Source organism: Cephus cinctus, unplaced genomic scaffold, assembly GCF_000341935.2.
Source record: "Cephus cinctus unplaced genomic scaffold, Ccin1 Ccin1_scaffold0566, whole genome shotgun sequence".
In the NCBI taxonomy this organism is placed as follows: Eukaryota; Metazoa; Arthropoda; class Insecta; order Hymenoptera; family Cephidae; genus Cephus; species Cephus cinctus.
The window spans coordinates 277,916-304,234 of NW_014333218.1; the positions used below are offsets into that span (position 1 = coordinate 277,916).

The 26,319-nt window shown below is 45.1% G+C and overlaps 3 protein-coding genes and 2 long non-coding RNA genes across 24 annotated transcripts; 3 read left to right on the forward strand and 2 right to left on the reverse strand.

Annotated features, from left to right (window-relative positions):
- Positions 1-839: 839 nt before the first annotated feature.
- On the reverse strand, positions 840-13,937 carry LOC107268594 (putative uncharacterized protein DDB_G0291812). Of its 5 annotated transcripts, none has more exons than XM_015741523.2 (4): positions 13,919-13,937; positions 4,538-4,773; positions 4,238-4,479; positions 840-3,914 (listed from the first exon to the last, which is right to left on the reverse strand). In XM_015741523.2, the coding sequence occupies exons 2-4, from the start codon at positions 4,763-4,765 to the stop codon at positions 1,574-1,576; spliced, it is 2,811 nt and encodes a 936-aa protein (XP_015597009.1). In that variant the 5' UTR covers positions 4,766-4,773; positions 13,919-13,937; the 3' UTR covers positions 840-1,573. The 5 variants fall into 5 exon arrangements, with proteins under 5 accessions (XP_015597009.1, XP_015597008.1, XP_015597006.1 ...); XM_015741522.2 differs by lacking the exon at positions 13,919-13,937 and adding an exon at positions 11,213-11,350; XM_015741520.2 differs by lacking the exon at positions 13,919-13,937 and adding an exon at positions 6,226-6,361.
- Positions 4,658-6,597, forward strand: LOC112494491. 3 transcript variants are annotated; one of them, XR_003059956.1, is made up of 4 exons: positions 4,658-4,799; positions 4,893-5,593; positions 6,127-6,384; positions 6,456-6,597. It is a non-coding gene; the product is annotated as an uncharacterized LOC112494491 (long non-coding RNA). The 3 variants fall into 3 exon arrangements; XR_003059957.1 differs by having other exon boundaries at positions 4,770-5,080; positions 5,204-5,593; XR_003059955.1 differs by having other exon boundaries at positions 4,770-5,593.
- On the forward strand, positions 7,016-17,176 carry LOC107268605. 9 transcript variants are annotated; one of them, XR_001537875.2, is made up of 13 exons: positions 7,018-9,097; positions 9,177-9,408; positions 9,566-9,866; positions 9,931-10,685; positions 10,786-10,867; positions 12,026-12,309; positions 12,389-12,618; positions 12,700-13,613; positions 13,703-13,880; positions 13,951-14,169; positions 14,258-16,193; positions 16,353-16,573; positions 16,649-17,176. It is a non-coding gene; the product is annotated as an uncharacterized LOC107268605 (long non-coding RNA). The 9 variants fall into 9 exon arrangements; XR_003059937.1 differs by having other exon boundaries at positions 12,026-12,220; positions 12,283-12,618; XR_001537876.2 differs by having other exon boundaries at positions 7,019-9,097; positions 12,026-12,618; positions 14,258-14,625; positions 15,859-16,193.
- Positions 16,945-21,177, reverse strand: LOC107268597 (septin-interacting protein 1). Of its 2 annotated transcripts, XM_015741535.2 has the most exons (8): positions 20,961-21,095; positions 20,141-20,302; positions 19,824-20,070; positions 19,572-19,761; positions 18,529-19,496; positions 18,244-18,440; positions 17,743-18,171; positions 16,945-17,664 (listed from the first exon to the last, which is right to left on the reverse strand). In XM_015741535.2, the coding sequence occupies exons 2-8, from the start codon at positions 20,247-20,249 to the stop codon at positions 17,270-17,272; spliced, it is 2,535 nt and encodes an 844-aa protein (XP_015597021.1). In that variant the 5' UTR covers positions 20,250-20,302; positions 20,961-21,095; the 3' UTR covers positions 16,945-17,269. The 2 variants fall into 2 exon arrangements, with proteins under 2 accessions (XP_015597021.1, XP_024941645.1); XM_025085877.1 differs by lacking the exon at positions 20,141-20,302 and having other exon boundaries at positions 20,961-21,177.
- Positions 21,139-25,543, forward strand: LOC107268603 (mitogen-activated protein kinase p38b). 5 transcript variants are annotated; one of them, XM_015741543.2, is made up of 10 exons: positions 21,139-21,277; positions 21,994-22,123; positions 22,216-22,274; positions 22,359-22,500; positions 22,572-22,734; positions 22,817-22,888; positions 23,299-23,378; positions 24,045-24,123; positions 24,221-24,394; positions 24,470-25,543. In XM_015741543.2, the coding sequence occupies exons 1-10, from the start codon at positions 21,174-21,176 to the stop codon at positions 24,547-24,549; spliced, it is 1,083 nt and encodes a 360-aa protein (XP_015597029.1). In that variant the 5' UTR covers positions 21,139-21,173; the 3' UTR covers positions 24,550-25,543. The 5 variants fall into 5 exon arrangements, with proteins under 5 accessions (XP_015597029.1, XP_015597030.1, XP_024941650.1 ...); XM_015741544.2 differs by lacking the exon at positions 23,299-23,378 and adding an exon at positions 23,729-23,808; XM_025085882.1 differs by having other exon boundaries at positions 21,217-21,333.
- The last annotated feature ends 776 nt before the right edge of the window (positions 25,544-26,319 follow it).

Genomic DNA, 26,319 nt, shown 5'->3' on the forward strand with positions numbered 1-26,319 from the left:
ATTCGTTCTGCATACAATAATACAACTAATCGCCATCTGTCGTTTATCCACAGAGAAGTACCTATGCGAGCGCAGCAGCCACGTAACGAAAGTGCCAGAACCAAGCATTGCGTCATTTTCCAAAATCCAGCGAGTTCTACGGAGGTAAAAAAAATGTAAAAAATAGCGTCATATAATCACAAACATCTCGACAAGGAGAGGAGAGCGAAGGTGCAGAGAGATAAATGGAAAGGGAAAGAAGGACTATCGGTAGGGACAAAAAGCCGTCAAGGTGAGCCAGAGATGCGTGAATGGGCGTATGCATGAATGGGGGGCCCTACGCACTCGGCTGTACAAGAACCATGCGTGTGCGTCGAGACGCCGCTTACTAGTTGGGACGCCTGTGTGCGCGCGCACGCATGGCACGCACACGCCGGTGCATCAAGCTACACATGACCACACATGCAGTGCGTGCGTGGCTTCGTGCATGGCTGTGTGGCCAACAGTCGCGAAGCAGGCAGCGACGCTGACGTCTCCAGTTCTTCTCTGCCAAGTCCTGTTTCTGCGTCCTCAGCTCTCTGGCTCTTTGCTCGATTCTCTCGTTTCTCTCTTTTCTCTCGTTCCTTCATGTGTCTTCTTCTTCAGCTCTCTCTCTCTCTCTCTCCCATCAGACGGTCCATAAGTCCCAGCTCCACGATCGCATCAATGAAATCAAAAGAAGCAGCCTTAATTGCTGCCCCAGGAGCTGAATGCCGAGCGTCGGCCCATCGAGTGTTCCTTGTACCAACTATATGGAGAGTACCGTGTACTGGAAGAGGATTCGCTTGTACGAGAAAGGATCTAAGAGGGAGAATGCGATATCGTTAATAACAATATAGTTTTATTACAAGCTATAAACAACATGTGACCTCTATACAGTGAGCATATGCGCGCGACGAGGTCGCGCTTCGAACAGGCACTTAGGGAAGCGTCGTGGCGCACGACGTCCAAGTGCGTCGCGACGCGTTCAGTTATTCGCTTCTTTAATTTTCTTTCTGTTTTTCTTTTTACACTTCTAATTTCTCGTTCCACGCAAGAGTATAAATAAGACTAGACTTCGTTAGACGATATTAAATAATTAACGTCATTTTAAAAAATTACACTCGCTCTCTCTCTCTCTCTCTCTCTCTCTCTCTCTCTCTCTCTCTCTCTCTCTCTGTCTCACTCGTACCACTTGCCGAGCACGCTTCTTTATTTTACACATGCACTCTTTGGTTAACACAATCGCTATTAATTAGATGCGCGCGGCTCGGTACCACTCACGCACTTCCATTCTCTGCTATTCTCTATGTACATACCAGTCTCCCATCTTTGGCACAGAGCTACGTTGACTCGCACAAGACCAACGACGATCTGATTACGCGCGTTTGAGCATCGGACGTGATGCTGTCGACCGTCACCAGCTAATTCGATATGGCAGACTCCCTGCCCCGAGGACGATCCTCTTGTGACGTAAATGCGTCGCCCCGAGGGACGGAAGTCGACGTGGACGGACGTGCACGAAAGCAATAAATGCGGCTTCCAGACATTCTTTTACTTAGCGTAGGGATTAAGCCTAAGGGGTCAGGGAAAGAGTTCGGGACTCCTCGAGTAATTCTGGTCCAGGTATCAATTCGCTGGGGGCGAGGGAACTCGAGAGAGGGGAGCCGACGATAGGGGACTCGGGATCGACCTCGTTCTCAACCTCGGGATCAGCCTCTATAACATCCGCTTCCGAGGCTCCGGTCAACTCGCGCACATTGCCAGGAAGATAGTCCTTCCAGCTCCTGAATAAGTACCTGGTGAACTTGCGCAGTTGCCTGAACTTGCAGTAAGTCGCACCCTCTGCGGATTCCAGCTGTTGAGTTTGAATGAGGAAGCCTTTTTCTTTGAAAGTCTGTTCCAGCTTTTCACGCTGCAAGGACTTCCTGGTCTTGCGTTTCCGTCGACCATCCTCTTGTATGGCCGGAGGACGTTGACAGGACGCAGCGACCGCCGCCGCGGCTGCAGCTGCGGCTGCTACGGAGGCGCCGGTCACTGGGGCTGGTATCCGTTCTCCAGCTGCGCTAAGGAAAGCTCCAGCCGAGGAGCCAGCTTGTCCAGCAGGTTGCTGAAGAGACTCACGTGGGAAGAATTCGTAACCGCGCATGCTCTTGTCTCCGGTGCCACTGTAGTACCTGAAGTTACCACCGGAGTCGACGGAGAGACTCTTCTTCTCCTGGAGACTCGGCTTGGCGCCGCCCGTGAACTTGAACTTGCATATGCTGACCTCGGTCGCTGGATTGTTATTATTCTCGGTGGGCATTGGCGGAATAAATATGGCAGAACGCTTCCGTTTTGTCGGCTGGGACTGACTTTGATGACCCAGAGGAGCGTTCCTCTTCGGCCTTGGTGATTCCGGTGCTGCTATTGGCGACGAACCTGACAGAGATGCTGGTGGCGTCGGCTGTGGTTGTCCTGTTGTTGGCGTCGTTCCAGAGGGCGACAACTGTGCCAACGTTCCAGAACCTACTGGAGCACCCGAACTCTTTCCGCCATCCAGCATTGAGAATATCGACTTGGGAACGATCTTCTGCTCTTTAGGCGTTGGCTCGACGCAACCAAAAGGTTTGTCAGCTTGTGCCATTTTTTGATAATAGAGGAACTGTGATTGTAGCGCCATTGGGTGAATAAAGACACCAGCGTTGGGCCAGTAGACGAAACCGGGATTTTGAGGAAATCCTGTACACTCCTCGTTGTTATTACTGCTATTGCTGTTGTTGTTATCGCTAGCGTTGTTATTATTTGCATGCTGATTATGACCATGTATATTGTGATGATTATGATGATGATGATGATTTCCGTAGATAAGGGGATCACTGGAACGCTGGACATCGAGCAGAATAGGCGGCGAAGATGAACTGCCAAGGCACTCGACTTCTTCAGCGTCGCTCGAGGCTTCGCTTTTTACTTGACCAGACTCGTAGACGTTTCCGTGCTTGCGTAACAATCGTATCTTGAGCTGATTGAGATCACGAATGCAGAGATTGAGCGGTTCATCCTGTTCCGATAATTTTAGGCTTTCCGCGAGGGCAAGGTTTCTCCTGGACTCCTGAGTAAGACGCTTCTCCAGGAGACTGCTGATCCTGTTCTGAATATCCGTCCGCTGAAAAGACACCTGTGGATGATTATGATGTTCCGTACGGCTCTCAGGCTTTGACTTCACCGGCTGCTTCTTCTCCTCGTGACCAGGTGTACCCGGCAATATGGTACCGTAGTTCTTGTAGATGAGGTGGCAGATGTCGGCTTTCTTCGGCTTTCGCCCTCGGCGCGGCTTACTATTGTCCAGCGTTATCTCCCCCATGTAAGGCAGATCAGAATACTTCATTGGCGGCCTGGGAGTCGGCTGCTGATGGTGTTGCTGATGATGATGCTGCTGCGAGTGCGCTGTATGCTGAGAGTGATGGGTGCTGTGGTGCGACGGATAGGAGTGCGAGGTCGACGTGATGACAGACCTCCTGGACGCAGCAGCTGGTAAGGTATCGGCAGACTGATAATGTTGCTGGTGTTGATGAGAATGGGACTGAGATTGATTTTGATGTTGCAGCACAATAGGGCAGAGTTCCTGCTGCATCGTGGCGATACGCTGAAGCCACCCGTGAACATCGGCTACAGGACTCGAAGTCTTCGTTGAAGTTGACGTCGAGGTTGAGATAGAACTGGGAGTAGGAGTGGAGGTGGAAACGGAAATTGATGCGAAGGCTGAGGCCGTAGTCGAAGCCGTGGGTGCTGGACTCGGTGCTGTCGACTCAGGAATGGACGATGGACTCGCGTTCAAGGCTTCCTGAGCAAGAGCTGCCTCGTAATGATCAAGGTACTCCGGTGGCAGTGCCTGGTGATGAAACTTCAACTTCCACCGTGACTTCCTGCGCCCGCGACTGCAACCAAAACAAGGATGAACCGTTCGGAGAATCTCATGGTTGCCGCGATACACACAACCGTTTGACCAAAGCGACTCGTCCATTACTGCATTCCGGCCACACCTTAATAGCAATTGGAAATATGCACCGTCGCGCTAGCGCGGCCAACTAACACCTTCGATAGCTCACTTTGAGAACACATCGGCTCAGGCTTGTGTTCCAATAATTGCTTGATCGTGCAGTCACCAGACTGATATCCCATAGCGGCCGGTGAGCATTGCGCGCCATCCATAATTGACTAATGTAAGACTGTTCTACATTTAAAGGTACAAGAGACTCACCTGGGCCTGGGTTTGCCGCCACCATTGTCATGGGGAACCTGTTGAGCATTCTCCTCGAAGCCATTGATCTGCCGATGACCATGCGTTCCGGAAGTCGGGGTCGGTGGCGTCGGCGGCGTCAGTGGTGCTAACGGTGTCGGCGCAGTGGGAATCGTGGCAAAGCTCATGGGAATCTGCATCCCATCACCCTGCACCTGAGGACTGTCAAGAAGATCATCCAGAGTCTTCATCAGGAACGAACCCTACAATCCGTAAAGTTTCAGGATAGGCCAGGACGTTGACTCACCCGTGAACACTCACGGCATCCCTCTCGCTCGAGAGTGTCCGTTGCTCCTCGTCCCCATCCTCGTCCTCCGGGGCTGGTTCCTGCTTTACAGCCATGCGGAGAGAATTCGGTGACACCGGACCTCGCACCTGCGTCGAATGGTGCAACGGGGGATGATGCTGCTGCAGATGCGAGCTGTCGTCCGTTGGCGAGGACTCTACCCCCGTAGACCGAGCACTAGGCACGACTTCCTCGGTCTGCATAATACCCCCTGAAGACACAAGCAGGAGTTTCCTGGTAAATACTTCATCCTTTTACCTCGTTACTTGTTCATCCAATCCATTCACTTGGACCTGGTACTACGAATTAACCACTGGAACCCATTCTCAGGTGTCTTGGCTTTTCCACCGATCAGCAACGTACAATTGCAGAAGGATGACTGTGTATACAAATACTGTGAATATTTGGAGAGTGCAAAAGGAACAAGCGATAGATAATATAGTACAAATAGAATACGAGAATGTAAAACGAGAGAAAGGTAAAATCGGACGAAGCAATGGAGCCAAGTTTACGATAGCGTAAGAGTGACAATGATTTTTAGAATTTGAGTTCCGAACGCCTGCGCGTTGTGTACAGTCAAAAGCATACTAACGCTCGACACTTTTTACTTCTATTAATTGACTTATTTTTTTGACCAACAGCCAACAGCTGTCTTTGCGAATAATCTAGGCAGATCGACAGTAACATCCACTGCCGGTACCTGAACACGGCTGAAAAGGTCAAGAGGGTCTTCATGATCAAGATGACGTTCCGTAGTCGGTGGATGGAAATGGCGTGCGCCTTGCGCGCGAGGTACCGAAAGCGCGAGAAAGAAAGGAGGAGCACATTATGCCGCGTTTACACCGCTGCCGGCGGATAAAAATATTCTCGCTCGGAAATAGACGTGGACACCAAGGCAGCACCCGCAACAACTCGACCTTACTTGGACTTGCTCGATCGGATTTCGTCCCTTACCCAGGTTGACTCGCGTCTCCCTACGTTTGAGTAACACGAAACGTCATTGACATCATTGACCCCCGTCATTACCTAGAGTACGTATCGTCAGCACAGTGGCCTGCTAACACGTTTTCATTGGTATCAGGTTCATCGTCTCCTCTTAGAAGAATTTCATGTTCCCGTCATTACGAACCAGGTGCTCGTGACCTTCGTCACGGAAGACGGTATCATCATCCTCATGTTCATCATTAACAATCCAAGAGTAATCGTCATTAATATTCGCGCGATCGGAGAACCGTGCAGCCGGGCATGCCTTACTACATTTTAGTTTTTAGCTATTTTTAGATGTTGGCGTAGCGCCACTATTTTTGGCTCTCTCAAATTTCTCACACCATATTTGGGATTATGAGTCTACAAATTCCACATAGCTGTTTTCTCATATACCTTAATCACTTTAATTCGATACCCTTAAGTCATCGTGGACTCGCACTAGTACACTCCCTTGTCGTTAGACGTGTATTTCTAATTGAATTCTATGAAGCGTATTCCAGTGATCAATTACCGCAAGTCTATTTAGAGTTTACCGCTGTGCTCGAGCAAGCGCCTGACAGTCATCCTGTGTTAACAGAGATCCAGGAGACGCGGAGGAACGCAGAATCCGCCGAGAGTCCAGCCATTGATTGACTCGGAAGGACGTAGACGGGACGAGCATCGCAATGGGATTTACCTGTAATGGGAAAGCTGCTTTCCGGCAACATGAACGTAGCGATCGACCAAACGGTGGTGTTGCTTTCTGATCTGGGACGTCTTCCTCGAGAGGGATCAAGCTTGCACCAGGTCCATGACTTGGATCATCAAGACACTAAGGGTCACACCGTACAAGCAGGTACAGAGCACCAGAGTCCTTTCACTGTCACCCTACAGGATCCTAATCTCTTTCTCTTTGACACTGCGAAGACACTTGTTAAGGCGGCACGCGACGCGACACGGTAGACACCAGAAGTACCAAAGAGATCAAGAGGACGACGTCGATGACGGGGACGAGGATGATCCCAATAGCGTTATAGATGAGAAAAGGGAAGGAGTAGTAAGACGAAAGTGAAAGAATGGAAGAGGAAGCAGTGGCAGGAGGAGAAATGGAGGAGATCAAGGAGGTGGAAAAGGTAGAGGATGCATCTATAGAGAGGAAGGAGGATAAGAGAGAGAAGACAAGAGGACTGCAAGGTAGGATCCAACCTAAGGATGCACTATGTCTGCATCCTGAGAAACACTGTACGACCACCGTATCGTTTCGTGTAAGGAATACAAGAGAGGATGGAGCAAGAGGCGACGTGCGAAGACAAGAGGAAGGAAACGTGTCCAAGAAGAAGACAGAGGGTGGCGAGGAGGGAGAAGAAGGAGAGAGACGGAAAGAAGGAGCGAGGGGGGGATTGAGAAGAGGGAGAGGAGAGACCTAGACGGTGCAAAAGGGTCTGCAGAGTCGACGGTATTGAGGCACTTTTGGCACTGTTGCTCCCGTGGCGTGCCACCGTCATCCCCGACTCTCTCTCTCTCTCTCTCCCTCTCTCTCCCTCTCTCTCCCTCTCTCTTCCTCTCGATAGGGCAGAGCGCGCTGCTCCAGAAGGGGAAGAGGCTCCCGAAGGAAGAGGCGGACGGCGGATGTAGCGCTGGCGCGGGCGTATATTCTCGATTTGGGCGGATGGAAATCTGAGATTGCTCCATATCGGGCGGTGCGCCGTGGTACGCGAGGTGCTCCGTAATAGCGTGGCTGTTCGCCGCGACTGCACGATGCGACCGCGACGTTATATTTAAAGCTCGAACGAAAAGCGTAGCTAGAAGGAAGGCGTGTAACGCGTTCGTGAAGACGCGGCGTGTTTCTTGTACTTCGTATGATCCTGGGTCGTATGGGAGTCAGATTCCCTTTCAATTCGTCGTTAGAGCCTAAAGTATCGCTTATGCCTGATCACGTGTCAGGATCCGACTCGGTTACACTCTGCGAGCGTCAGGATCCCGATAAACATACCCCCAGGTCAATTCCTGTTAGCTGTCACGCGTCGTCACGTCGACACGTTACCTGTAATCGGCTAACGTCACTCCATAGGACGTACGTGTCGCGATAAAACTCGAGGCTCGAACTCGCCGAGTCGAAAGTAGTTGTTGACATATCGCTGCCAGGTATTGGGACATGCCAAGTGGGCGGGTAGGTTTAACCTATAAGGAATATAATGTGAGTACGCCTCCACGTTCCGGCACATATGCACGAGCAGGATCGGCGATTTTACCTAGGAGGAGAGAACACGACGGCTTCGAAGGGGACGGCTGCTCTCCGTACAAAGAGAACTTCGTATCAGCGATAGACAGACTGGGAGAGGAATAGAAGATGAGAGAGACGAGAGATGAATCCAGCAACCGGCAAAGCGAAATATCCGGGTAGCACACACTGATGTTTTCATACAACCGATCGGCCAAGCTCGTACGACCACGTGGGTGTCGCTTTTGGCCAGGAATTAGTCGGCCATTGCTGAAGAGACCCTGACCGCCCCTCTCGTCTCATTCGTTGCTTACCGGAAACCGGTAACACCGATTCAAGATCTTTTTACCTTCAATCAAATCTTTATTCGCTATAGACGTCGCGACCGTTAGCTTCCATTACTTTTTCATTGCGTATCTGTATGTTTATATACCGCTTGGCGCATGCACGTATGTAATGCATCCACCTATACCGGATGCATATCGATCTCGGAACATGTAATTCGCGATCGTGATTGGCAGCTTTCCCATTGCGTTCGCATTGCCACTCCTACCAGCTATCACCTGCCGTTCTCTCCTCTCTCTCTACTCTGATGACTGAACTCCATCTCTTGGACGCTATTAGGAACATCATCATCATCATCATCGTCTTCCTCCTCGTCCACATCAATGTCCATCGCTCATCCATCTGTCCATCAGTCGGACCCACTGTGGAGATTACGTAGCCATAGGATCTTTTTGGCGAGTCAACGTCTTACGTAACTTCGGATAATTTGCAGGGTTAACATCACAAAGAGTGACTGCAATGTAAAAATAAACTTTCGAAGCTTACTATTAATACAATAAGCCGCCACGGAGAAAGGAACGTGGCGCTAATGTCGCTGTCGCTGGATACTTTACTGAGACTTTTTAACGGGGAGCTTTCATGGTGAAAGCGTTTCCTGTATGGACGATCGAGACGATTGCTGACTTTTACGCTTTATCGGACACCTCTTGGATCGTCGATCGTTGTCATTGGATATTTTAGAAAAATCACGTGCACGTTCAAATCTAAACTTTAGATCCGCAATAAGGCTCAGCGTATTTACACATTTTATAGCGAAGGCCTGCGCTAGATTTTATATTTAGGACGGCACCACGTAACCCTAGAACTACTGAATTAGGTTAGAACCAAAATAACGACACCCACGCGTCGCGACGCATTCGTCCCTGCACGTTTTCTGTTTATCGATAGCGCTGACCACCTACGACCCAAAGGAACCCTTTGGATCGGTCGATCTTTTTGCTCGCTGTGGATCATCTTGATCTTTCTCAAGAGTCAGCAGGGGTACCAAGGAAGAGATCTAAGTGTAAGCTCAGGAGGAAAACTTTGAATTTTCAAAACATCAACATCTTTGATGATATATTTTTTATCTGATTTTTTTACAGATCTCACTGACGCCTCCTTGATCTATCCGAGCTCGGGATCTGATCGCGACGACATTAGAAAAGTGATCCAGACAAGATAAAAAAATGATCTAAGCACGAGCAACGCTGTTCACGGTGCTACACAGTCACTCCTAAGAAATTACAGCCTCTCTCCGAATTAACAAGCAGTCTGACTTATAGAGCTTGGCGAGGAGTACCACAGTAATATGCCAGGGGCGAGGATCTCTACCAGGTACCAAGAAAGCCATCAGCAGTTCACAATACCTTCGTTATTTGGTAGCTCATTCAAAATGCATTAGATCATTGATCAATGGGTGAAAATTTAATGGGTACGATGATCTACGTCCGGAGACTTCCAGTTGGTCTTATTATTATCAAATAAATTACAGAACGATGCAGAACCCGCTGTCACGAGTACCCAGTGGTCAGGATGATCGTCGCGATGAGGATCAGCTTCTGGATTCCACGGTAGTTCTTACTCCGAATGTCGAAGTGAGAAAAGAGAAACGCCGAGCAAGCTCAGACGCCGGAGCGAGATTCGGCTGAGATAGTCAAATGGGATTGTCATGCCCGCCGTCTTAATTAAGAATGATGGAGGAGACACGAAGCGAACGGGAGCAGCTAAACGTCGTATCAAATCACACTAAGTCCGCAGACGCATCGTGAAACGCCCAATGGAAGACAAAGTGGGTAAGCCGAGCAGCCATGAGATTAATTGACATTCCAAATGATAATTATACGGTAACAATTTCAGGTAAGGATCTTCCGGGTGGATGGACCAGGTCATTTTTTCACATCCTCGATTCAACTCATAGAGCCAGCGCCGATCCTTGTAACAACTGTACTGCTCTGATCTATTTCCATGCGTACCACACCCAGGTCGTCGTTTTAACGTCATTCTCAGAGTTACCAACTACGGGCCACCGAGCAAGGGTTTCGATCGACATTTTTTTTTTTACCGGAAGACTTGTCGAATTGCCTACCAACTTCCATGGTCTACATTAATTTATTATCTCTCCGGAGCTATTAAATAACTTTTGCCAATTTCTTTTTTTACTGTTAACGTGGAAGCACTGAATTGTAAATGCTCTTCCATTGTCAAACACATCTATTGCTATTCTATGGAACGACGCTCTGGAGAACGCCTGCCTTTACAAGGGATCCACTGGAGGACTGGTCCCATTCAGGGGACGCCAGCCAGACCAGCCGACTAACCGTCCCGTCCCGTCCTCTTCGTCCGCTTCATCTTCATTCATCAAATGGCGCATTCCACCAGTTGCACTGCTGCTACCGACGCCACTACCGTCAGGGCCACCAGTGCTGTTGCCGCCGAAGACAACGTGCAGGATACTTCAACGACAAGGACGAGACCTAGCTACAAGGGAAATCTGGATGCTTTTCTCAGGACCTCATGATCTTACTAATTTCTACGTCGCTTGCAGAAATTGCAATAACACGTGGAAGGTTCCTCGATGAAAAATAGGCACGCGCTTTATTCTTAGCGATCAGGTAAATCTCTGAAAAGTATCGCATTGCGTTTTTTCTTTAAATACAAGGGAAAAAATACAATGCATCGAAGAGTGCACGTGCTGATACTAATTTTTTGCAGGTTCAATCATCTGCAAAAAGGGAATTCACTGATTGAGAAGATGCAGGGTGTCCCGCGATAACCTTGGACGATGTGCTACACGGTAACTACCCCGTTAAAAATAGATACTGCTCCCATATGGCAATACGACATCGCGATGAAGTCGTTGAGATTTGTCACGATTTATCAAGCGGCAGTGCGATCTATCGATACTATTGTTTCTCCTGATAATATTTTACTTGCTAGAAATCAGCCCTGTTGCTCGCATAGGATATCGCATGCGCACCTGCTGCTTCGATCCCACCAAAAGGAATGGAAAAACAATAAACTTTTACTCCTAGTTAAGTCGCAGCTTCCATCTCGCGAAGCACCGTCGCTTCCAGCTTCTACCGGCTGGTTTCCGAAAAATGGTCAAACTTCTGTCACTTAAAACACAAGCAAAACTTACCATCGGGTAGGGATCCATAACGGGCCGTATTGCGGCTGCTTCCTGCGTGCAGACAGAGACAGCTACAGGAGGAAGCACAAGAAAACTACGAAGGCACTACACGCAATGATCGAAATTCCTCATGGAAGAGTCACGAGGATTTATAGTTGGTTTATCACGATCCGACAAGGAAGAAGAATATCGTCAACGATCCTGGTTGCAACGACGGGACGTCGACGGTACGAAAGCATAAATGAACAAGGCGCACAATAACGTCGACGTTAAACGCGTTCAGGTTGAACGAGGCGCGAAAAGACGCATTGTCGCTCGTCGCGCCACAACTTTTAATACAAGCCGACTCGTCCTCTACGAGTGTGACGCGTGATTCTCAAAGCCGTCTTCGCGGAGGAGGTGCGCGCGGACGTGCATCGCGCGATCGCGATTCGAGCTAACTATGCGTTTGGCTTTGGGTTCGCGCTCGGTCGGCTTCGGTTCCTTTCGGTCCAGTGCGCGGGCGGCTGGAACGGTCTTGGCGTCTTGTCTTGTTCTCGCGCTCTCGAGCACGCGAGCGAGCGTACCGCGAGTGAGAGAGAACGAGAGACGGGAAGAGGAAAGAGAGAGAGAGAAGAAGAGTGGGAGAGACCGAGCGAGCACAGAGGGCGTGGGGGGGCCGCGCGCGCTCCCTTCCATCGATGCATTTGCTATGATCAGTCCAGTGCCGACCTCCTGGACAAGGATTATCCTTGGGAAAAAAAATATCTTCTTGCCAGACTCTAAAAGACTTATTTCTCGCTGCTTTATCGACTGTTAACCGTTCCTTCCTTTTGCTCGTAGGTAATCGACTCTTCCGTACGGATTTGCTCTACGCTGCTACCCATCCTCGCTACCGGTTCCAGCTGCTGCCAGGAGTTCACGAGTGTCAAAGAGCGCACGAGAGTAACCAGTTGTACCTATACGTTACCATGCGACTGGTTAGCTATACGTCTGGTGACTGCGAGGGAGGGATGATGCCGGTGGTTCCAGAGGATGGTAATGATGATTGTGGCGGTGATGGTGAATGATGGTGGTGGAACCGTACCCGGTGTATACAGGCGAGTGAAGACCGCGTGGGAGCCCCGGTAATAGGCCCCGCCCTTTGCCAGATGTCATTACTCGTTAGAGGGCGCTGCGCGACTGCTGAACTCGCAATTGCTCCAGGGACCAAGTGAATTCGCGGTTCTTCGAGCGACGCGGGATCATCTCCGGCATGCATCACGACGCCTGGTGATCCGCATGCGCGACTGGCACCTGTTGCTGCTTCGTACGTCGACCGTGCGCGCTCATCCGTGATATTGAAACTTTTTTACATGAGGTTCCAACCACCTCCAAACCTCCCGCTGCTGCGCGAGACACGATGGATGAACTCTAGCTTGCATCGTTGATTCTTGGTAGTTTTGCATCTCTTTTTTTCCTCTAATTTATTATTACGATTTTCTGTACTTGGTACTCATCTATGTACCTATTCACAGAGTCCCGATCGTACTCAGTTTCGCTGGACCGTATCGCTGCTGACCTCAAGATCTTGTACCAGGTACAAACGACGTTGGCGAAGCATCATGGTAACATCCTGGCCTTGCGGATAATACCAAAAGACGAATAAAAGGAATTACTGCGCCGAGGAGGAGGGTCATAGTCTGGCTGACTTGTTGCCTGCCTGAAGCCTGGTCTCTATCCGCTATCCTGAGATAGGCGCGTACGCGTTATGCGTCCATGAAATATCGCCAAGGTTTTCCCGATCTAAACGTCGCGGCGCACCTCAGCTTGGCCGTCCTGTAGAGATCTCTGAACAGTGTGGGCGTCCTGACTGGACTATACTCAAAACCTCAGCTCGCAATCAACTTCAGGCTGGCTCTGTGCCTCGGCTCGATACCTTGTATCCCGCCCGAGCCTATCCCAAATCAGAAAGGAAGCAAAGGCACGGTCATCTAGAGACCAGGTGTTCGGCTCAAGCCAAACGATGGATGGACGGATGAACCATTAGATGGTTGAACGGCTGGTTGAATGAAAGGATGGTCACGTGCGTCGATGAATGACCAGATAAGAGACTCTACGATAAACTAAGCTTGCGCAATTCTTTCCGATGACTCCTCCGGTTCTCGGAACGGTATCTGCACTTTAAATCATCGCGTTAGACACGCACGGAAACGCATCCAATACGCGAGTGAACTTATGTACTACATATGAACTTATTACGCGTACCAGGAATATATGCCTGGCGCGAAAACTCGCATGCGTTACCGATACGGCGTCATTTTATCGGAGAACACAGTGCTGAGGGCATAAACGGCCAATCCGCGTGGGTTTGGAATGTTCGGGGGCGCGAGCGAGTTTTGCGAGAAAACACGAGACTGACCGAGCATTGCTGAACGTGACGGTGCAACGTGTAAGTATCGCTGAGTCCTACTAGAGTCACATTAATATCGCCTTTACTGACACCTAACAATTTCTTTTCTTTTTTCTTTTTCTCCACAGAAGCCCAAAGCGAATCGTGTAATTAACTCAAGTCCCAACCCTGCCGGTACGCTGACTTTCGTAAAAATGGCAAACGAGTTGCAGAGCCGCATTGACACGACACGACCGGTGCAACCGCAGGCTATTTATAGATATTATACTCGCTACGAACTGGCATAGACTATCCTCGACTCTTCTCGTACGTTTCTTCTATTATGAATTTATTTACCAGTTTACCTGATACTCATGAGATTCGTGGATGATCCCAGACAAATGAAATCCCTGGTCACGCAAGCTCCTTGCACGGATCGGACACTCTGTATATGCAAATTGTATGAACCTCGACAGATCCTTCCTTGGCAATTATTACGGCTATGCTATGTGGAACACGGATTACAGGCATGTCGAGGAGATTGTGATTCCAGGAACCAATGAAAGGATTCTAAGCCTAATGCACGCCTCTACTTCAGGATCCTGGAACTGGCAAAGTGAATCATTAGATCTAATATGATCAATTCTTTCTTGTAGGCATGCTCAGGTTTTAGATTATGTTTTAAGCTTCTCGACTTCCCGTAGAACCGGAACCAGATAACCGTGGTTAGCAAGCAGTACGGAGTCGATGCAAATTTACTCAACGCCTTGGAGGAACACGCCGTGTAGATCTGCACCGCGCGTGGGCGAGCAAGGAACGTCCATCCTTCGCAGTGGCGACCAGTCCACCTCAGTCCACCTCCTGAACCGGCTGCCTCTTCTCAAGAGAATCAAGCGCGACTTTCCATATTGAGTTTTAAAGCTGCGCACCTAGGCGAGATGATGTCGCTAGCGACGCTGTTGCTTTGCCATTATCGCCGTTGGTGGCGGTTGGCTCACGGCGCCTACACGTTGCACGCAGCCAGTTGCTAAACGATAGTGCACCATTAAGCAGCTTTCACAACTTTGTCCAGGTGCACGAGCTGATCCGATCAATTAGAATCATGCTCCTTCGATTGGTTTATTCTGTCTGATCAGACTGTGATAACGCCTCGGGCACTCGTTAATTTTTAGTTCTACTGTTTTACGATTAAAATATGTTTTTATAGCCTTTTACAACAGTATATGCATTTCCGGGTGCAGTAGTTGACATAAAATTTAAGTGGCAGATTGATTAACGACCAATCAATTATCTAGTAAATTTTTATTGAAGTTGAAATTGAAGTATCGCTTAACATGGAAATCATGTAGGAACAACCGGACCTTAATGGCCTAGGTCAATATGCTTTCTAAGCGAACGCTTATTAGCTAATAATTACTGGCATGTTATTCTGATATATACGACCTTTACGATCTCCTTAGTACTATGGTCATATGGTATTAAAAATGAATACGAACAAAAACAACTTTAGTACGTACAGCCAACTGGGAGATTACGTGTGTCGGAATATATGATAATTCGCGTGACATTATTAAATATACGTATGGTAATGTATGATAATTTATGAAAAATTTCAAAAGGACTGCATGCATGTGGGAGGAATCTTATGGAATGATTACTTTTTATAAATTTAGGGATACGTTTGGCGCTTTTTATATAACACACGACGAACTGGAATTATAATTATGGCAGTGTCGACTGCTGAGGAGGAACCGGAATTTATTTAGAATGAAATTATCTGATTTTTTTTCCTTTTCATTGTTTATATTTTTTATTTATTTGCAACTACGAATTAATATAACTCTGTTAGATGGCACTGCGTGCTTATGTTTCCGGAATACGCCCTCTTGGTCAATTTTATATAAAGCTTCCTTACACTTGCAGATTCTGGCCAGTTGGCAGCTGCTTATTATTAAGATTTGAACATTATCAGTTCTACAAAGGAACATGATTATTTATAAAACTCCTATTCACCGTCGGGAAATTAGCGTCGAATAAATGTTTATATGTTTGTGATGCATAAACAATTGCTTTTTAAATGCTCTTTATGTTTTCGTAGTTGCTCCGCTGCTATTATGCAATGATTAACAAATATTCTTTAAAATAAAAACATTTTTTTATTGCTATTCCAAATAATCAAACAGAGTTTTATATGATTTTCTTGATGAATCAATTGCTCTCGATTTGCTCCGTTTTACTCCGCAATTCGTTTTTTATGTTATGAAAGCAGCTTTAAATAACAAGTAAAAATTTTATTTTCCCTTAGCTCGATTGCAAGCGAAGATGAGCTCAGAGTGCTGCGAGCATCATTGTCTCGATTCATTTTCGAACACAGGTGTAACACGCGCAGAATTTACAGAAAATGAACCAGTCGTGCAACGTTTGAGAAGAGGAACATGATTTTGGCGCTAACTTCCTGGCAATGTCCTATTCCAGTTGCGCGATTACCGACAGGTGATTGTTTTCAAGATGGTAGACTGACTAAGGTCTTAGGAGTATTTATTTGTACTTTTTCTAATTGTATCGTGTGAGAAAAATGACAAGCGAAACTGTGACAATGAATATAAATAATTTAACACATGACGATGATGATGGTTGTGGGTAAATAATTTTAGGGCTATTTCTGTTATTATTATTTTACTTAATGGTACTTACATAGTCTGTTACCTGCAAAATTGATCTAAATGTAAAGTTACATGACCATGTAGATTCAATTAAAAATCATAATTTTATACATGTATACTCTTTTTGTTATCTTAGTTGCAGATTACACTGTTCTAATCGCATAAGTGATGACATGGTCATGAGCTTCGTAAGGGACTTTAAGAAGCTTAAGACTAAGGACGAACAAGATATTTATTTGCAAGGCCTTATAGAAACAGATTCAATTAAACAACGAAAGCCCAGGAAACCTGTGCCTAAGAAACGGAGTAGTAATTTTAAATATTATGTGTACAACAGTGATACTAGGATACGTGTTTGTAAGAGAGTTTTTATGTTCTTTCATGGTATCACCGATAAAAGAGTTAGAAGACTTTCCACTTTACTCCTTGCAGGAGAGATACCAACAGATAAACGAGGAAAAGTAACAAAAACAAGTATGGAAGAGGATGGAAAATAGTGTCAAAGGACTATTGATTATCTAGATGAATCAATCTTTTGAAATAATGGTATTTCTCTAGAAGCATCTCGGTTTGAAATCACCTAAACTATATTAAAATCACTTGTAGATAGACAGATTCTTAATTTGACAATCAATAGTTCTTTGAACTAAGGAATAAAATAAAGATTCAGCAGTATTGAAACTGAAGATAGTCACTCGAATCCAGAGAAATTAATATAAACAAATAAATATTATAGAATTAATATATTTTATAAAACATTCAAGAAATAGTTCACAATAATCTATATCTGACTGCTGTAAGCATTGACATAAAGAGAGAAAACTATCTCAAGGAAAAAGTAATAATATTTGTACATCTTTGTAAAGAAGACACATTGTCTATTAACTGTACAACTTGGAACCTGATTTGTTATTGACATACAAATTTTCGGAAATAAATAGAAGACGTGGTATCCCACAACTATCACAATCAGTATATAAAATTGAAATGATGCATCCCCTCCAATCGCACATTGCGTGACGTTTATTGGAGCCTCATCTACACATACGGTTCTCAAAGTTCTGCCATTTCCAGGATAGCATTTAATTGTATCGGTGCCCAAGTTCCACTTCCACGAGATACAAAGAGCATTTCTCCGTCAATATATGCTTGCACGTTTCCGAGTTTGTATACTTGTTTATCATCTTTATATCTATTTGAAATAGGCATGAAGAGTATACCGCGCTCTTCACACTTTTCTTGTACAAAATCTTTATAATCTCTAGGAGTCTGCGTCATGGTTCGTGAAAGCGATACAAATCTCTGTTGCGCCATTGTTGGTATTTGAGACATGGACGGCATTTGATCTAAATTCGTCATGTAAGGAACCTGTTCAATTGGTCCTGGTGGTCGAGCTTGAGGTTCAACTAGAGTATTCCTTATCATCTCTAGGGCCTTTTTAAAGTGATCTAAAAAGAAAAAAATTTAATGTATAAAATTCCATCAGTGCGCTATGAGTCTTCTAGTAGATCACCCGACCTACCAACCTTTGATCCTAGGTTCATCTAATAATTTTTCACTAAACATACTCTTCCATCCCATATACCATTTAATAACTTGTTCGTAACTTGGCATGTGACTCAACCAAATTGCCAAAGCACGTAGCCATTTAGGAAAGAATTGGTTATCAAGCAGCCCAGCCATCGCATGGACCGATAACATTTCTTTCCATTCATAAACCCAATTCCATTTATCCAGATGCTGCTGATGAGGATTTATGTCTAATTGTAATAACGCGTCCTCTAGTTTTGGTATTATATTCTTCACTAGGAAAGCTTGCATGTCACCCTTATCGAATACATCAACCCAAGGTTGCAGCATCAGTCTAGCTGATCTGTCAGATGGATGCCAACCACCCATTGCTGAACCAAGCTTTCTCCGGATTATCGGATAGACAAGAGAATCCAAACGATTACCTATTATTACATTAAAATTGTTCTTTAATAGTTAGAATTCTGAAATGTGTCAGTAGTCATAGATGAACTTACGCATCAATGGAAGCCAAGGATGGATCCAGGTGTGGATCGGGACAGTATCTGTTAATGGATTCCATTCTTCGACTTCTAAAGTGAGTTTAGGTAATACTAGAAGGTCTATTATATTTTCCAAAATCCAACTGGGAAGTAAGGGTATCCAATATTCTATGAGTTCAATCAAAGGATCTGGTTGTTTAGAAATCCACTGTCTAGAAAATAAAAAATGAATGCTCTGTGTTACACTATGGGTAAACGGTACTATAGGTTTTTTCTTTTGTAAAATATTTAAATACTTACTGTACTGCACCACGGATTGATGGCATCCATGCAGTCCATATCAGTCTGTCGTAAGGATGCATAGTCTGAGAGTGACTCAGGGTTCCTCTTCCAGTTTCCAAAATGTCCTTCCATTCACTGAATACTTCCATATATTCCTTGGGATGCATAAGAGGGTTCCACGTAGCTAACTTATCCTTGACTTTAACACTGACTAAACTGCCAGCCAATTCTCCTAGTTCATACATTTTATATTCTTCGTAGTAAGAATCTTGCAAGTTTCTAAAAGCCATTGCAATTTCTTCAAGGGAGAGATCATTGGAGTCATCAGTTAATTTATCGACAACAGCCAAGACGTTTTCTAGGGTAACAATGAGTTGTCCATGTCGATCAACCACTTTTGTCAGATTTTTGTTCTCAGCCTCAAGGGCAACTACACGATCATTAAGATATCTGGTTCTTCTATCATTTCTGATAATATCCTGTTCACACATGTCCACCAGAAGGTCGAGATTATGCTGTAATTCTGGCAGTGAGAAATTTAGTCTGGTCTTGCTATCCGTAGTCAGTGTTCCTTCGTCAGGACGCCGTTGTCCACCAGCTATAGCATGATATCCACTCAACACACGACACTCTGGTCCTGTCATGTCTATCACTTTGACTCGACTAAGCTCACTGCTCGTAGGAACTTTTCTCTCTGGTTTCGATTTTCCATCTTCTAGTACTTGGTCGACACTTCGATAAACATAACGAGACCGTTTCTTGCTACTAACAGTACCAGCCTCACCACCCTTTCGCCACTGGGATAATTTAGCTTTGAAAGCCTTAGCTTCTTCAATGTCCTCATCTTTTTTCTTCTCGGGAACCTTTGCAACTTTCTCTGGCCCATATGCACCAATTGCTCCTCTGCCTTTTCTCAAGTGAGCCTCTACGGGAGCACTTATTCCTTGCAACTGTTTACCCAAACCTTTACCAGGTTCAAAACCCATCTAAAATTGGTTATATTGCAATGTACTTTCTGAAATATTTAGTTAAAACCTTCTGTTATTTTAACTGATACTCACTCTTAGCAAAAGCTTTGCTCCAATACCCTTGGTATGTACTTCCCAACTGCCAACTCCACTCTTCATCAACAGAGGGTTGATCGGAGCTTTCTTTCTTCTTAATCCTGCTACATCACTGTCTAAATTTATTGAAAAACTTGGTTGCTGAGTTCTTGATCTACTTTCTCTAGGGGTTCCAGTATCCGAATCACTGTAAGAAACAGTTTTCATTAATATCTCTAACAAAACCATAATATTTTACTGCTTAAATACCTTGATGAATTTAATGTAAACTCTCTTCTTCTAGATCCTCTCTGATCATCATCGTCATCCTCATCATCATCGTCATCATCATCCTTCGTACCTTCTTTAGACTGTTCCTCTTTTGGTTTGCCAGCTTGCTGAATCCCTCCAGCAACAAAACTAACAGGAGCAGTATAATTTTTGGGACCTTTGTCGTATGATTTGAACGATGGTCTTGCAGGGACATCTTCTTCATCGCTGTCATCAGCCCAGATGCCTGACAATATAAAATGTAAGTAAAACGTTATCAAGAGACACAAAATATATAAAAATCCCAGATATCGTACCAAGCATCTGTTGTTTCTTAGACAGTTTACGTCGAGGTCTATTAATGTTAAATTCATTGTCCAAATCATAATCGGTAATTTCAAAACTTTCAACCTCGTCCTCAGACATTATCACTGTATAAATACAGTCAACAATGCACAATACCGCTTATGGTTTATTCACTGTAACCAAAAAAAATAAATGAACTGAAACCGATCGTCCACTGTTGCACTTTAGCACATTTTGCATAGATTTGTGCGTCATATGGTAGTTCCATTCTGTTGGAAATTTCCCATATTCTATGGCGCTACAATCGCTGAGAGTATCATCTCTGGTATGTGCATAGAAAATAAAAAACGGAAAACCTAAGTTCATAGTTCTAATGACAATTTTTATTAAATATTAAAGTACACATCAGTGGTAAAGCATCAAGAATTGAAGTGAGATTGAAAATCCTTGCTGGACAATATCTAGAGTGGCAAATTGCGAAAAATATATAAGACTGAGAAGAGTATAAAAGATACGCCGAGGAACACCTGGATACCAGGAATCACATCCAGTAATCCATACGCAAAATTGAAAGATCTGTCCTCGAGGTGGGGACGAATTCCTGCCGGGAAAGATCTCATGGGTGGGAGGCTGTATAAAAGTTTCCAGAGATTGAGAGTTCTGTCTTTAACATAGGAGTGTCCTACCCCAGGTCAGGTGGGTTCAGGAATGAGATGAAAGGAGTGGCGGCATCTGTGAGAGCAGCTCCATCTCGCGCAATCGTCTGCGTCGCTCACGTAGTTCTCACCAGTTCTGAAATTTTAGTGGAGGAGAAGAGACGGCATTACGCACCTACGATCACGCATCTACGGAAAGATCCGTGTAGGTGGCCGCGCACGCAGGCACAGGCAGGCGCACACCCGCGTACATCCAGGCTAATTTGGAGATGGCTGCAGTGCCCGTGAACCGAAGTTGGCAGTGGTTGTCGTTGTGAGCCGAGTTCTCCGCCAGTGTCTTCGTCTCCTCGCATTCTGGGCTGGATAGGAAGTTCTCCAGGTCGCCGAGATGCCGCGTTTTCATAAAATCGAGATCAACAGGACCGAGTGGGAGGTTCCTGAACGATACCAAATGCTTACTCCTGTGGGTTCTGGTGCCTACGGCCAAGTCTGGTAAGAAGACGATCATGACGAGGGGTCAGAGCGGGGAACTGTAAAAGAAAGAAAGAGTAAGAGGTAGCTGAGAAAGAATAGTTCTTACGTGCGTGGGCCCAGCTACTTGTGCATTCTCTCGTGAGAGGGACTCAAGTATCAAATCAAACTAGAGAAATCATTGTGGATGTTCTCCAGTTCTCTGTGATCCACACGAGCATCTTGAGTGAGACTGTGTAATGTGAAAATGTTTAATAATTTTCCTGTCTCACTCTCTCTTTACTTCTCTGAGCCATAACTAGTTTTGTCTGTCAACGAAGATTACGCTGGCAATCTATTCTTGGCACCTGTCAAACACGTCCCGTTAGCCAGTGGCTAGTTGTGCGGTATGCCTCAGGAGACTTTCGACATCGTCTACGACGACACAATAAGACAGCGCAGCGGGATGTTAATAAGAGATGGAGTAATAATCTTCATTTTGGCGCGCGTACTCTTTTACTTGATCAGATGACCATGGCAACGGATTATAGGAGAGTCTCGTTATCTATCAGAGTAAGAGATAAGGTGCTCTCATCGGCGTAGGCCATAATTTTGTACAGCAAGTTATCTGATTTTTTGGTCTGACTCAAAATGAATTATTTAAATTACGTAGAAAATATTTGTACTCACCCGAGGAGCATTTACTTCTCGCTATAAAATCGATGTGTAAATTGGGAATTGTTGGAATGAAATTTCAGTTCTGCAGTCGACACTACAAACGGGATGAAGGTGGCGATAAAGAAATTGGCACGACCGTTCCAGTCAGCTGTTCACGCCAAAAGAACCTACAGGGAATTGCGTATGCTTAAGCACATGAATCACGAGAACGTAAGTTGATGTTCGTCGTGCTTGGCGTCGAGCAAATTTTATTTACGACAGCCAGGATTAAACAGCTCATGATCGTCACTTTATCCGATTAGGTAATTGGACTCCTGGACGTCTTTCATCCCTCCACATCCCTCGAGGATTTTCAGCACGTGTGAGTATCTCGAGGCAGTTTGGATAACGACGCCGGGGGCGGCAGAGAAGAGAGCGAGCAAATGCCTGAGAATGACAATTTTAGCTACCTGGTGACGCATCTGATGGGAGCCGACCTCAATAACATCGTCAGGACCCAGAAGCTTTCCGATGATCACGTCCAATTCCTCGTCTACCAGATTTTACGTGGCCTCAAGTACATCCACTCTGCTGGGATCATACACAGGGTAAGGATAAACACCATCTGGACTTGTCAGATTTCTGATCCTTGTCACGGCAACATGACCTGGTCATATAGGATCTGAAGCCCTCGAACATTGCTGTCAACGAGGACTGCGAACTAAAGATTCTAGACTTTGGCCTAGCTAGACCAGCTGAAAATGAGATGACAGGTTACGTAGCCACCAGATGGTATAGGGCACCTGAGATCATGCTCAACTGGATGCACTATAATCAGACAGGTTTGAAATATTACCAGCAAGAATTCATTTGTTCATTGCACAGAGCTATTCACCGTTTAACGTCGATTATGACTTCTTGCAGTTGATATATGGTCGGTAGGATGCATAATGGCCGAACTACTCACAGGAAGGACGCTATTCCCAGGAACCGATCGTATCCTTTCTTAATATTATTGCGCTCGTACAAGCATTACTCGTCCTTGTCCTGTTTTAATCCACGTCCATCATGTCCATGTGACAACCGTTAATCTCATCTTCGATTAATCTTCGTCGCTTGCTTCTAACAAACGCTCCAAGTTCTGCGAACGATAATTTTCTCTTACTCTCGATTCGACAATTTCGGCATAACTGCTTTAGCTTCGTCTTAACGCTGACTATTCTGACCTCGCACGCAATCGCTACGCACCGGGTGTCCACACGCGAGGCACTCTGCTCAATGTGAAAATCAATTCTCTATTATAGTCGCTTTCGAATATTTCTTATTTCTCGTTTTGTATTTGCTTTTTCGTCGCGTCCGGAGAGTCAAGAGAGAGATAAAACGTGGCGGAGCCTTAGCAAGTGCAGATATTCATCAACTGAACCTCATTATGGAAATCCTTGGTACTCCACGAGACGAGTTTATGCAGAAAATATCATCCGAATCGGTAAGTCGCCTCGAATCACCACCCGTTGCACGCCTTAGGACATTTTTAATGCTGCATGCATTACTTGAATGATAGTTGTAACAAAGAGGGAACGAAGAATCAAGAACTACTTTCCTACTTCCGTGACCTATGACCTATGACCTATGACCTAATGCGATCCCAAGAGATGTCACGCGATTAATTTATTTGATATACAACGGCTAATGTGCCTTCGCGCACACGTTATTTTTAACTGCACGCACGATTAACCCAGTGGGACGCTTTGATCTTGAGTTTAATTTTTAATATTAATTTCGAACTTTGAAACGACGTGTGGCAGCTCGATGCAAGGATACCTTAACGCTACGCAGACATTGATCATCTAACACGAGTTTTAGTGCTTTGCGGCACTCCCTCCGAGGAGACTCTGAGCAAAGTAACCAGCCAAGAGGTAAATAGGATCGTTTCACCTCGAAAATTCGGAATTAATATCATGAAATACGTTAGACAATTCTTTCTATCTATTTCGTACTCTTCTTACCGGAATGAACGTTTCCCTTCCGAGTCTCGCATTGGACGACGCCAGGCACACTCGGCCGGCTGAGAATCGAAGCTCGCGTTATCTTGAAAAACCGTCAATCCTTATCTGGGAAATATCGAATGAGTCGAACACAAACTTACTTTCAGGCCAGAAATTACATACAGAGTTTGCCGCCATTGAAGAAAAAGAATTTCAAAGACGTTTTTCGCGGTGCCAATCCGCTAGGTGAGTGACTCGGTATTTTTAAATAAAGAATGAAAAGTCCATTTGCGATGCTGAAAAAGTCCAAATAAAAATTATCTTTCGCCTTGTATCCTCACAGCCATAGAGTTACTCGAACTGATGCTGGAGCTGGATGCTGAGAGAAGAATAACAGCGGAACAGGCTTTGGCACATGCTTACCTGGCACAATATGCAGATCCAACGGACGAACCACTTTCTCTTCCCTACGATCAGAGTTTCGAAGACATGGATCTGCCCGTGGAAAAGTGGAAGGGTAGGTTTAAAATCTTAAGCCTCCATCTTCGAGAAAAGCCCTAATCTCAATTTTACCTAAACTGTGTAATTTCAGAGCTCGTCTACCACGAGGTGGTGAATTTTGTGCCTCAACAATTGCCAAGCTCCTCCAGTGCCACGGAAACCACATCGTAGTATCGGCATTGCAATTTATTAGTTCGTTAAGCGTTCTCTAGGTGGACACATCTAATTGGCACTACAAGCAGGATAATCAAGAGCAAGATGGCGTGTCTGCCTATAAAATCTACCTAACGTGTACATAATGATTTATAGCTAGATTGGCTAAGCCTATTTTTCAAAGAGTTTAGATTAACATCTACGTATCTTTCTAGCAAGATGAATGAAAGGAAGTGAGTGACCTTGAGACATGTGCGCACTGTGAGAATGGCGCAAGAAGCGTGAGTGGCCCGTACATAAAAGATTTTTATTCTGTTAGAACGAACGGAGTAAAGGAAGTAGATGGCGTCACGATCTAATAAGATCTTGCACAATTATGTTAATCAGATACTTTCGTACGTTGTTTTCGAAAATTACGTGTAACGTATTACGTATAACGCAACTGAATTATTCTAAGTAATTGTCCACGCGTTCACACACATGCTTATACACACGCAGACACAATTTATACACACATTATCTGCACACTCGCAAGTTACCTTTATAGCATACAATTACTATTCTACTCGCAGTGCCGTTATGCGATAATCAAAAGGCCTAATTTATTACCGCTAGTTTACTAATATCCATACGTTAAGCATAGTGGCAGAGTCTCGAGTAAGTTCTTGAGATATATTTTTCTCGTGGTATTCAAAGCCGACTCTAAGGAGAAGAAGGGTGATGGAGGTGATGGAGGGGATAGAGCCATCGTGCGGCAGTATTATTTTACCTCTAACGTAGGCCACGTTGCCTAGGTTTACTCTGTGTATCACCACTGCATCAATATTACGTGAGAATGATAGAAGAGCAACGTTTCCTTGGATCATTTCGATCATGCTATATCTAGCAACCCAAGGAAGGTGGTATCTTAATCATGCTGAGATGATCCACGTTATTTTATGATTACACTAGAAATACGTATTGGTTATTTTGTCGATCACCCAAATGTCAAATACAGAAGACTTGCATTATTTTCTCTGCGTTCTTCTTCTATGCGTTAGCTGTGTGATCTGTTGGCGATTACTGTGACAGGTCTGAATGGTCGATATCATTACTTTATTACTACGGTATGATTAAGTCTCCCAAAAAAAACGAGTAAAAAAATTATGCCAAGTACAGCAGTGCTGTGCATAATTATTAATGACAAGTACATAAGTTTCTATGTATCTGCTTATTATTCCAGCACCAGCCCATCATTTTAATTCTATTTTCAAAAGTTCCTGTAACGTCTTGCCCACTCTTATATTACTACTGTTTCTCATACCTAATTTTGAATCGATGGTCATTTAATAATTAATTAAACTTTAGGTCATTCCTTATCGTGATATCATCAAGACCAAGACCATCATACACCATACAGAGGTTCATGCGACGTGGATCCACGTCGTGTTTTTTATTCACCATATTAATGTAATTCCTTTGTAGTGCAAGTCATTTGTCGTTAGGCGTGGAATACTGGAAATGCTCTCCATGAGATGGCAAACAAGCAACGTCCTCCTGGGCAGAGGACACAGGTAATATTTATTCTGGAAAAAAAATTTAAAAATCTGTTTTTTGTATCGATCCAAATCTATGGAAAAGGAAAATTACAAAATTAGTGAGTCCACATTTTGTTATGTTCGCCTTAGAAATGCATATTAATTATTCTCTCGATCAATTAAATGTCACACATGGAAGACTTGCACCGTCCTTATTTTATCTCATATATTACCCACGTAATTTGTTAATGCACTCCTTGACCCAGAGGTC

Bases quoted from the DNA above. Each gene is read 5' to 3' on its own strand.
- LOC107268603 (XM_015741543.2), top strand. From the start codon at position 21,174: ATGCCGCGTTTTCATAAAATCGAGATCAACAGGACCGAGTGGGAGGTT. The intron at 22,124-22,215 runs GTAAGTTGATGT...TTATCCGATTAG, and splicing joins AGCACATGAATCACGAGAAC to GTAATTGGACTCCTGGACGT. The intron at 22,275-22,358 runs GTGAGTATCTCG...TGACAATTTTAG, and splicing joins CTCGAGGATTTTCAGCACGT to CTACCTGGTGACGCATCTGA.
- LOC107268594 (XM_015741520.2), bottom strand. From the start codon at position 6,256: ATGTTGCCGGAAAGCAGCTTTCCCATTACAG. The intron at 4,774-6,225 runs GTAAATCCCATT...TTGTGTCTTCAG, and splicing joins AAGCAGCTTTCCCATTACAG to GGGGTATTATGCAGACCGAG. The intron at 4,480-4,537 runs GTGAGTGTTCAC...TACGGATTGTAG, and splicing joins TCTCGAGCGAGAGGGATGCC to GGTTCGTTCCTGATGAAGAC.
- LOC107268597 (XM_025085877.1), bottom strand. From the start codon at position 21,138: ATGCGAGGAGACGAAGACACTGGCGGAGAACTCGGCTCACAACGACAA. The intron at 19,762-19,823 runs GTATTTAAGCAG...TGTTTCTTACAG, and splicing joins TTTACATTAAATTCATCAAG to TGATTCGGATACTGGAACCC. The intron at 17,665-17,742 runs GTTGGTAGGTCG...TTTTCTTTTTAG, and splicing joins AGATGAACCTAGGATCAAAG to ATCACTTTAAAAAGGCCCTA.